Source organism: Hermetia illucens, chromosome 3, assembly GCF_905115235.1.
Source record: "Hermetia illucens chromosome 3, iHerIll2.2.curated.20191125, whole genome shotgun sequence".
Lineage (NCBI taxonomy): Eukaryota > Metazoa > Arthropoda > Insecta > Diptera > Stratiomyidae > Hermetia > Hermetia illucens.
The window spans coordinates 52983810-52996241 of NC_051851.1; the positions used below are offsets into that span (position 1 = coordinate 52983810).

The 12432-nt window shown below is 34.5% G+C and overlaps 1 protein-coding gene across 3 annotated transcripts in view; it reads right to left on the reverse strand.

The window, feature by feature from the left end:
* Window positions 1-4088: 4088 nt before the first annotated feature.
* The window catches only part of LOC119651502 (homeobox protein homothorax), a 440180-nt gene continuing 431836 nt past the window's right edge, over window positions 4089-12432 (reverse strand). For all 3 annotated transcript variants that reach the window (XM_038055121.1, XM_038055120.1, XM_038055123.1), the window contains 3 exons: window positions 10241-10299; window positions 7812-8058; window positions 4089-6280 (listed from right to left, as the gene is read on the reverse strand). In XM_038055121.1, coding sequence (XP_037911049.1) covers window positions 7898-8058; window positions 10241-10299 — 220 coding nt within the window. In that variant the 3' untranslated portion in view covers window positions 4089-6280; window positions 7812-7897. The remainder of the gene's footprint in view (window positions 6281-7811; window positions 8059-10240; window positions 10300-12432) is intronic.

Below are 12432 nucleotides of genomic sequence, written 5' to 3' on the forward strand. Positions count from 1 at the left end.
TGGAAAACATTTACAACAAAAAAAATATAATGGATCACATATTCATACAGAATGTACTGTATAGCAACAGATTGCAACTATATTTGTTTGTGTGGTGAGCATCCCTTGAAAACTATAAATGTTTTCATGTAACATCCATTGATGATGATATAAATTGAGCCAAGTAATGTCCTATTCAGGTTACTCTAAGATAGCTGCATTATCCTGATGTGCGTTCTGCTTACTTAAGAAGTGAGTCTTGTCGTCTGTGGAAATGACCATTATAATTACGCTCAAAGATGCATGATTTATTGGAACTTCAGTGTTAAATGCCAAATATTAAATTATTGTAGAAAAGTATTTTATTTCACAAAGAGTATAAAAGAACCATCCCATAAACTTCACATAAGGTCTAAATTTACCGCGGCGGTTTGGGTAAATGACAACTTATTCTGAATTTACTCCCAGAAAAACTCTTACATGGAAATATCAAAAAACCACCAAATGATAAAAATGGAACCAAAATGTAAGAGACGTTTTAAAGAGAAATATTTTAGATAGTTGTGTACATCTCTGTTAACAACAATTTACTAATTTTTGAAGCTAGTAGAGACAGCTACCGTGCAGGAACAGTTGGAGAAAATGATTGGTCTTATCGAAACCATGTCCTTCTATCGCCCAGCAAACACAACTTGCCTTGAACCTATAGTTTGCTTCTACAAAATCATAATAAAGTAGAATCAGCGAATTCTTTCATATATCACATCACATTCTCAGTCAAACTTTCGTGTGGCTTAATGAGAATGATTAGAAGCAAATTTTTGTCAATCCAAACCGCATCAATAAGCATAGCATCATTTCGATAGGTAAAAAAATGTATCTAACTTTTCTATAGCACCAGAACCTGATGTCAAATTATAAAGATTTCTAAAAGCTGGCAAAACACTGAGTTTGAAGGATGACCTGCAAAGCAACAAGCCGGTAATCCCGCAGAAAGGTGTATTAAAGCGAATATGATGAGAGTGATGAGAGTCTTTGGTACAGTCGCTTGCACGTCTTCAACGGGGTCAAGTCCCTGACCCTTCATGTGAGGTTTTTAACGTGGAAAGGGAGCAATTCCGGTAGAAGCATATCTGAGCTGTTGGCGAGTCGGCAAAGTCGTAATGCTATATCGAGCCAGCCACTCCCGAATAAACACGGCCGTCTGGCAACCGCATTGTTGCGGTGAACCTTCGCCGAACTGGTGACGTATCATTGCATACGGATGATTGATTATTTCGCAATCGACCAAGATCGCGGTTTTCTCATCCGGGCATTTTTCGGATAAAACAAAAACTTCATTTTTTCCGTACAAGGAACAATAGACTTCGTCTCTGGTAATCTCTAGTGTTTTCTAACGCACTTCAAAATTTCTGTTGAAATTTATTTCTTGTTGGGCTTCCTCCTCTCTCGAAATGATTTATGCCACTCAAAATTATATGCGACTCATGGCAGTATCCCCGGTCACCATAATGCACTTTTAAACAGTTATTCACAGGAAATAGTGCGCTCACTCTGGTCAGGTATGCAGGTCGACTTCTTTCTAACGACCTCCACATCTAAAATGACAATGGTTTTTATTTCCTTTTTCAAAAATTGTTGAGTTGAAGGGAGGAATTAAAAAAAGGGCAAGAATAACTCAACACAAATTTGGAGTAAATGAATAAAGAGACAATCTATTAAAAATGATATTTTCCGTAGTTTTTCGGCAGGGTAAGCTGGTAAAAACCAACTTATTATTATCGCTGAGGTCTAGCTAACGTCTAGTTGACACTTACATCAGTCAAAGATTATTTCAGGTTAAAAAACTCCAGATATATAGCATTGGTTGCAGCCGAAGAGCATCGATCCGAGTGATACTCGTGCGAACCTATCAGTGTCATTTAAGTCTAGTGAAAGGGCGCGGGACTAGTACAAAACAACCGAAGCGGTCATCATTATCAGATACCCTAAATAAAATTACGCTGGCATCAAAAATGTCCAATCTTATCACCACTTCTAAATCAGCTGTGATGACAGGCACGAAGTTCAGTGTTAAACAACGCATGCAGTATACCTGTGACAAGACATCCAATACGAATAAGGCTCTGCAAAGATGCCGACGAATGTGAAAAGGCCGTGTTATATTGGCAGGCCGGTTCAGCATGATAAGCATGTTCTTGCTTCATTCAGCCACAATTAGGAGAGAGGTACTCCAAATAAAATTTAATGCATCTGTACGGTTCATAGAACGACAGCCCTTCAGGACCTTAAATGAGACAATATTCGTCATCTTAGGAATGATGTCGATTGACATCTTGCCAGATGAAATGTCGAATATATATATATATACATTTGACTCCATATCCTGCAGACAAAGAGCGCCGAAAGGGAGGATCTGTAAGTAGGTGGCGGAAGCATCAAGAACGCTCAGTAAAAGGTCGAAGAACATACAGGATGATTTCTACCATCTAAGGGTGGTTGGAGAGACAACATGAGCCGATTGATCATAATCTTACCTAGTTTCTCACGGGATATAAGGATATCGCCAGTATCTCTACAGGTGAAAATTTCACAATTCACTCAATTGCCCAAACTATGATGTACTTCCCGAAGACCCATACCACGTACGTTTCCACTTTCCGATATTCATGGACGAGAGGAAAAACCTTAAGGGAATTCTATGTGCGTTGACAGCGGAAAATTTGGTACAGAAAATGCAGGTTTACTAAGAAGTTTGGAATACAATCAACTCCGTGATGGGAAGCGAAAGAAGGATAAACTAGAGTAAGTTGACGCAGCTCCGTGATGGTGGTCCGGCATGCTGTCGGTAGTTTTACTGGGAAAAAAATCCCAAACACTGGCGTATCCACGCTAGTGACTTTGGAAGATTACGTTTAACTTAGAAGCAAAATATTTAACCCCCTTTTGTCTAAAAGAAGGTCAAGGCTCAGCTAGATATGAATCAATTAAAATGAGATTTTGTAAATCTAAGTATAGTACAGTTTCCCGATGAAACACAAATGACCTTTTCAAAATATTTGGAATATGGTACAGGCTATGCCATTGGTACGCTATCATATCCACTGTTCGGAACTGTTGATTATTAACCAGAAAAGTTAGCAAAGTAAAAACAATTTCCACTTTAATATTATTTTATAGCACTCAATAAACTGGAGTATAAAGAACTCTTCTTGTTTCGTGGAAATCAAAATCCACATTTGAGGTAATGCACTACGGAATTTCCATGAAATGAATATTTTTCCATCTCTCTCCACCATATGGTTCCTTACCTTGGTTTAGACCGAAACGTCATGCAAAACATTCGGAAGTTTCTTTTCAAATTATAATTGAACCTTTTAAACAATGATTGTTAACTTGATGGTTTGGTCCCAAAATTTGGCATTCTAGATTATTTGGCTAGATAGTTTGCAGAGCTTTCGCTCAGTCGATTTTGAACCGTCAACCAATATATTGGGATATTGGGCCCATATTAGGCTCTTTGATTACTGAATGGTACACAAAAAAAAATATACATATATAAAATATGTGCCGGGCCAATCTATTAATGTAATAAACGTTTATCTATTAACATCATAAAGTAATGTTAACAAGTCTTTTCGCTCAATTCACGTTTTGTGAAGAATGTTTTTATTATACATATATACGAGCAATGCGGGAAATCTGCCTTGTTCTTAGTTGCATTGCATGCAGTAAATTAGAGATATTTCTGACTTCTATCTTGCTATTTATGTTCACAAAAAATTTAAAGCTTTTCGGGCGATAATATTGACGATAATATACGGTCGAAGTTTTCCCTATCAGTGCCTAACCCCTTTCTTTTTTCTATTGTTTTTGAAGGAAATAAAACCCTAAAAAATTTAAATGATAGTAAAATATTTTCACAACGCGATTTTCAATTCCTTTGTTTATGAAAATCCGTTTTTTAAACAGTTCAGCTGACAATGAGGTCCAATAAACAGTTCCATCCGAAAATTCCGCTGTAAATTGCAAACAAAATTCAAATGGAAGCAACTATAGATAAAGTCGAACAACAAATCATTTAAAATCAAAATAAAAACACAAAATCATTTAATTCTCATTGTTTCGTTCTTTATTCAATAAATTTAAAAATTAAAATGCAAAACAAAAATAATAAAATAATAACGCTTCTTTTGTTGGATAATAGACAATAAAATTTTTCTTCTAGTTTTTCCTTTCCATAGGATTGATACTTTCCCAAACATGTACGTATTTTTCTCCTTAAAGGAGAAACATAAATAAAAGAAACTTCATGAACAAAAATGCTATAGAAAAAACTCCCCTTCGAAAAGGTATATAAACAAATCCAATGTGCTCGAACAACAAATAGAAATACGTATCTATGTAATAGATGCTCCCATAGAATTTGGATCTTCTAAATTTTTCTTGCATATATGTATTTCGAGGAAAAGTGAAATGATGATTTTTGTTCTATAATTTTTTTTCCGCACACAGAAGGGTATGAAATTTGTCAAAAAGAATATTTTCAAGAAATTGTTTCTATAGATTTTTGTTAAGTGAGGTTTCCTTCATTTGCATTTTAAACTGACCTGTCTTCACAAATTTCATGGCTGTTTGTTAAAATTTTCTATTTAATGTAGTATTTTTGTTTTGGATTTGAGGGTATGTGTTACTGTGTCTGTATATGTGCGAATTTTTTTGACCATTTTACACATGATTTTATCTAAACTTATAACTTGAAATTAAATTAATATATTTATAATTAATTAAAGATTTTTACAATGTTCTTGTTCTTACAATTCAATTTTTGTATATGCATGTATATAATAATAATAGTAAAGTTAAGATCTTCTTTATTTTATGTACTCGTATATGTTTTTTTGCATTTTCTTCTATCATGTATATGTATAGGTTTTGTTCTGATTTAGTATACCATTGTTTCATTTTTTGTGTTTTTTGAATTTTTTTCTCTTATTTCTTGCCTTCATACATATGCTAATTTAACAGGATTCACTTTTTAAATTTAGTTCTTGTAATTCAATCATCTAGTTTTTAGGCTTACTCTAGGAAATATGCACTTTTTTATACTAAAATTATTAATTACACAAAATTACATTATTATATTAGATTAGGTTGTTTGCTTCATTTATGCCGTTTTATTATTTTATTATTGTTTTAATGATTCTCAATAATATGTATAGTTTTTTTACGTTCTCTTTATATCTTGCGATTTTTAAAAGCGACGACTTTAGTTGTAAGGGGTGTATGTGATTTTGTTGTTATTTCATTTTTTAATTTTAAACAATGAATTGTAAATAGTGCCTTACAATATCTAAATATATAATCTTTAGCTTTGTTTAAAGTTGTTGTTATGAATTTTTTTATTATGTGATCAGTCGATATTGCCACGATGTTACCAGTACTACAATGATAAGGGCATTTTATAGCGGATCTTTATTCCTCTATATTTACAAGATCGCTAAGAAAGCTGCAGAGATTTAGTTTAGAACTGGAATTCACCTTCGATTACGTACACTTTCAAAGTTCAGTCAACTAATTTTTCACTGGTCGCTTACAATTCACTGCCTCTTCGCTACTTCTCGCCCCAGTCGTTTCGAAAATATGTTTCCATATTTAAATTGTTCTACTTAAACGTTAGTCACGAATCAAATTTACTGTCAGAATCACTACACTATTTATAATAATTTCGAAAGTTTTAGCTCACTCACACTTGATTTTATTCTTTCTTACATATTAATTTAACCATATTATGCTTTTAAAAAATACTTGCGTCGACCACTTCACTTTTTAGTTATAATTTCGTTTTCTTTTTAAGTTTATGTGGTAGATTTTTTTCATTTTCTATTTGTTCTTAGGAAAAATTAATATATATATGTATGTTATAAACTCGTTGTTTCCGCTTGCATTTCGCTTTAGGTTCAAGTCGAAAAATAAAATTCATGATTTTTCCATACTGAAAATTATTTTCTTGTGTTCATTAATTTTTCCATATTTTCATGAGACTAAAACTCACTTCGTCTCCCGACTCGTTGGTTGCTTAAACAAGTTTTTGTCTATCGTAGTTGCTGATGATGTGGTAACAAAACTATTTGCACAATAATTTTACTTCATAATTTCTTTGTGTTCTAATGTATTAGATTTTAACTATGCACAATATTGAAGGATGAGCTAGGCTGGCCGAATATGACTTTTATTCTGCCGTTTGGGGTGGTGAAACAAAAACAACTTGAAAAACTCGAGCATAATCACTGGGTGAACGCTGAAACGAAGAATAGACAAACTGTAAGTTAGTTATGTTTCTTTTTTCTTGATCAGCAAAAATATTTTAAATTATTATTTAGTAATGAGAAATTACTTTTGAATAAGAAGAAATCATTATCGAATACGAGCATATTTTCGAATTAAGAAAAGTATTTACTAGACTTCTGTTTATTTGCTGTTTAATATCCTTCCATTGCAAAGTTAGAATTTTCTGGAGAGGTGCCACTGTATAAATTTGATTAAACTGATCATAAACCCAGTACGCAAAATAAACCAATGATTGTCAATACCATCAGTAACAGTAGCTTCCTTTTTGAAACATCGAAACAAGTTGAAAATTGAAGGCCAAAAGCACCTGAGAGTTTTAATATTAAAAATTCTCCTCAGTAAGGGCGACCCACCGAAATTGATGATAACAAAATGATGCCAATGTTTAAGTCAAACCCACGTTATATGATACGAGCCATTGCAACAATATTAAAAGTTAGTCAAGAAAGGGTTCATTTGCACTTAGAGAAGCTTGGATATGTACACAAACTTGATATTTGAATTACTCTTGAATTCAAAAAACGCTGTTGACCGCGTTTATTAATATCTACAATATGCTGTCGAAACGTTCGGAAAACGATCCTTTTTACAAAAGATAACTGGTGATGAGAAGCGAATCGTTTGCGAGAATGGCCTAAACCCCGATTACCCCGACTACCATATATACTATATATGTACATGTATACAATTGAAAATCTTTTCCGCAGGCATTCCATACTATTGAGTGTTTCGTTCTATCACCACAAGCTGTTGTGAAAGACAGCATTTCTTTACTCTTTGCTAGACAAGACAAATTCGGGATGGTAACAAAATATACTAGGAACTAAACCATTCTGTAATCAATTTTATTGGATTGCCCTTTTGAGAATGCCTTAATGTAACCACATGTCCATATGAAGGCAACCATATGACACCAGCATATCATTTGTGCTGCATTTTAGACCATCCTAAAAATTAAAAAGTCCAGATTTATCTTTATTTCAATCCATGGTAAATATCTAAATGTCGTTACATGGAAGAAGGGAGCAACTAATTCCCGAAAAAATTTATTCAAAAGAAAGGTTATTTATTCATGAAAAGAAGCACCACCTCTTAATCAAACTTGATAAAATATGACGCATGACGGTTTTATGTTCGAATCATTAACGATCATGTCAAATCCACCCTCTAGTCCTCTGCAGATTCAAGTGCTGGCCGAGTAATGCGATAATGACGACAGAGATGTTACGTTGGACCATTGACGTAACATAATATCATTATATTCGAAATAAGGATATTTGCAATCGATCTGAAGTTGTACCCACAATGGGAACGAAAACTAACTTGCTAAGATCGAAGTCAATGAAACGACTTAAAGGCCGACTAAAGCAATGGTGATTTGATAGGATAGATGGTATTTTTCACGTAGTACGTACGAATAATGATTTCTTCTTCAATAATCTGATATTTTTTTATCATGCAATTTATAACAAATGGCTTACCTTTTTACACAATTTTCGTTATTACAAACAAAAATAAAATAACAGCATTACATATATAAATATTTTTAAAAAATATTGTCCCTAAATTACAAATGTTGTCCGTAATACTCTGCAGGTGGATAATGCGGGTAGCCTTGATGAAAACTTGGATCGCCAGGTGGACGATGCATCATATGTGCCTGACTATCCATCATATAACCCATCGCTTCATGACCGTAACCTGATGGACCAGGATGAGGTGTATAAACTGCAAGTGAAAATAAAACAAAATAAATTAATTATTCATAGCTGACGTGTGAATCTTAAAATTGTATTCTTTAACATAGAAACAAGTGAAGTTAAGGACGTTAATATGTTTATTATATTTTGTAGGCAGATAAAATGGGCTGAAACTAGATATCTGTTTTCTTCACTTTTTTTCTCAGCTTACATAACAGAGTTTGAAACCATTTCCGTCTGGAAGTATTTTTGTTATATTCTAACCTTTTTCTACAACCTACAGCAAGAATCTTTAAAGCGTAAATCAAAACTTTCCAATAAATTACACCCAACCATATTTAGAATGCCAAATGCCTAAATCAAAGCTATCATCAAATCAAAACAACCCGTCATATCCTCGTCTTTAATCGGTTAATATTTTCTGGTAGCTTCAGCTATTTATGCACTGTCAGAAATAACTCAAATCTCTAGTCCTTTAGTTGAGTCGCTCCTAGATACACAACGCGGCATCATAGCGTAAGAGACAGAAAGCGCGTGAACAAGGTTATCTTTTATTCGTACAAAATTTAATAGGAGTCGACTCATTTATCAAATCCTGGCAAATGTTTTATCTTCAGTACAAAATTCAAAACACTTGAATCTAGCCATACATAGCTTTCAGTCCCGGCAGACAGATAAATAGACGGGACTTCATCTTGAATGCGCGGTAAAATGCATAACATAGCCTGTTCTGCAATAATAAAGATTGTGAAATTTATTTGCAAAGTTATTTAGATGTTGTTTATGAGTTTTGATATAAAAAAATGTTTGGACGATAGTCTATATGAAACACCATAAATATTTCCATGTTTTTTCTTGCTTTACGGTCTAATAATAAAACTAATTTCAAAATTGCTAAATAGTTCCCCAACGCTTCGAGATTTATTTCACTGTAAATTCTAAGAGATGAAAATATATCAGAGGATGATTTATTATTAATTCGGTACATATTTGCTGACACCGTCGATGATAGATAGAAATTGCGCCTTCATTTAACATTTAGTGCTCTTATAGGCACGAGTATTGAACGGGGAAATTCTACCTAAACATATTTAGATACTTCCTCATTTTCCGAAAGAAAAACATATGCAACCTAATTCTTGGCCTTTATGGCTAACTATCGAATGGCAAGGGCTAATCCTTGGAATGCAGGCATTCAGAGACTTCTTCCTCGTATCACATACCATTTTGGTATGTGTAAAGAGCTGTCTACATACGAGAAGAATTAAATAAGGTGAAATCTACTGTTTGTTTTGAAAGCTTTACTTTTTAGCCCCTGAACTGGCTTTAATTTTATTTATTATATTATTATTTATTTTGTCTACGTTAAACCACTTAAACTATATGTACAACATAATTATATTTGATGTGGTCGACGAAATTTTTCTGCAAACAGTAGTAGTAGTAGTTTCCCAATGATTCAAACCGTCTTACCCCTTTACTAGGCAGGCCTTCTTCAACTTATCACTGTTCGTACAAGTGAAAGTCATAAAATTCTTATTAGTCTTGATATCACATGTGTGTGATATACTTACTCAAGCGGCACTTTTCCAAGTGATAATACACTTCAGTTTTAGTATAGTCAAAGGAATCATCATGGGCAAATGAAAGTGTCGTAAAGAGTCAAGCACGCTCCATACACTTTAGGCTCAAATTATGACCCCGGATGAGGAGAAAACCATCTTCTTATCCATGACGTTTACACGCCTGAAATAAACCTACAATATAACCTCTATGTCCATTTTATCCATTTTACTATGTCTATCTTCCGGTCGTAAAATCCCTGGACTACGTATCTACGAGCGGTTTACTACACTCTTGTTCGTCTGTCTATCAAAACTTCTTTGGTTTTTGTTCCTCCAGGCGCACTCTTGAAGCTGTCGGTGTTTATTTAAGGACATTCCTCGTCAAAGTCGTTGTTGTCGTCGTCACGACATCATAATTGGATGTTAAAGATGTCGATTTAATGTTGTGGAAAAGTGTTGAATGACGAATTAAATTCGAATTTTCGGGAGATAAGACAATAGATGAGACGCATGCAAGCGGTCACATTGTTCGTGCAGACAAAGCGTGGTGGAAATAAGGTGTTTTATTGCATGGACATGATAAATTGTTTGGAAAGGTAACTTGCTGAGAGTTTACTGATACATTTAAAGAGTTCACAAACTTACCTGCTCGATTTGATTGATCTATCATTGGTTGAACGATTCTCCGCCTCGCATTTATGAACCTAGAAAGACAAAAATTTTAGGATTGATTGACTTTGCGGCATGCACTTGTTGAAAAAATATTATCTTAATTAATTAGCCTTAAAGTGTAATGATTTTTGTCATTGAGAACTTTAAGCTACGCCAATTGATACCCGAATTCCGCCTCAAATGACAAGAATATGTTAATGTTGTTACTCTCTTAAAATCGTAAGCTTAGCAGCGTTCATTGCAAAGATGGTAAAATTGATCGAATTAAGCACAGTTCATCAACAATAAAGTCGATAAGATCTAGTAATATCCGTGTTAACGGGTTAAAGAGTCTTATCGTTCTACCTTATTCATGGTTGCGGAAAGGGAGACTTCAGCTTCAATTACTTTATAAAAATGTAGCATAAGCGTTCACACTTACTAATTACCAGTTTATTTGCAGAAACAAAGGACTGTATTCCCTTCTTCTTTCTGCAAGAAGTTGATTGACTCATTCGGAACAGAGCACCCATCCCTACTCTATCCTAGTTAAGTTCTCTTCTGTTTCGGTTCTAATAAGGTTAAGTTAGGTTCCTTATTATGACAATTGATTGAGTGAAAACAGCAGAGGTAGCTATATGCATCCATGATTGAAAACCGAGTTCTAACTTTAGGACAAGTTGAAATGTGAATGCAAAGTATCTTCGCCATTGTAAATATGCAAATACGGACTACTCAGCCAAATCTTGGCCATCAAAGCACTCAAGCCGGACAAGGTCACTGCAGTTGAGAGTCTTCCGGTGCAACTGTTGCTTGCAGCTCTGCAATCTCTGCAAAGTTATTATTTTCAGCCATCATTAAATTCTAGCAATTTAAAATCTTTCCCAGTGAGTGGAAGAAAAGACTGTCAAAATTCAGGAAAAGGTCCCTCAGAGGTGTTTGCATGCTACAGCTACCGCGAAATCTCGACGAGAGAAACTTGAATCCTCCATGATTGGCCACATTAACACCCTGTAGAACATTTTGCGACAAAGCGTGGAGTCCTCTGCTCAATCAGCTCTTGGTCGATTTCAAAAAGGTTTTCGACAGAGTAAACAGGAAGTGTACCTGCACTGCTCCATATGATAACACAAAATATCACATGGAGTGGAGCTCGGCAAGTCCGGCCCCGAATCATAGATTTTGTCCAAATGGCTTTAAATTTGAAGAAGGAGGCAGGTATAGTCGGACTGAAGATAAACGCAAAACAAAGTGAAGGTTCTCGGTCTAGCTGACTGTCGCGCTCTTCCAATTTGCATGAACTGGTAAAACATCGATGGCGTCGGTTTTTGGCAATGTTGTTTCTACCGTCCGTGGTACCGAGCTTGATGTTACTTGACGCATTAATACCGCTAGATCCGAGGATCGTTAGTCATCAATAAGTCAACATCACAAATTCGGAATGAGTAAGAGTACCATAGAATTTGAACAAGTCTGAATTATAATGTCAAAATGTTCACTTTGTTGTTGTTAATGTTCACTCAGCAGGAAACACTGGCATTGCCATTTTAGCATTTATGACAATTTTTTTGCTCCTTTTCCGTGTGGAATGAGAAAATACGAACCAACGCGGAAAGAAGCTTTGGACCAGAATTGTGTGCCTATATGAAGAAAGATACATTTAGTAGTTGGACACTACAACAAAAAGGCATACTATCTTTGGCAGCTGCTTGGCATCCAATGATTTCTGAAAATTTCTCTTTGGTTAGGAAAAAACACCTGAAATTCGCCTACTATGAACCTGATATAGGGGAGTTCTAGCCCATTCATTTCTGTAATATAATCAGCACAAGAAAATTCATCGAAATTTTTGAAAATATCATATTTACTATGTTACTCTTATAATTCTTCTTAATTTCTTGATTCACACGCTTTATTCCAGGAATATAATATATCTGAGCTAAGATTTCGAGCAAAACCGAAGGCATGATATGTAATTATCTTTTAATCAACAGTTAAAGTTATTTCTTTTTTGGACGACCTGCATTCTGGTCATGATATTTTAATTTCAAGGCTTTTATATTAACGAATTAATAACAATTATTGATTTTTTCCTATGACGATTATGTTTTCCCTTTAAGACATTCATTCATTTGAATGCCATGACAAAATGTCACATAATACCTGCGCTAAAAACCAACCAACCA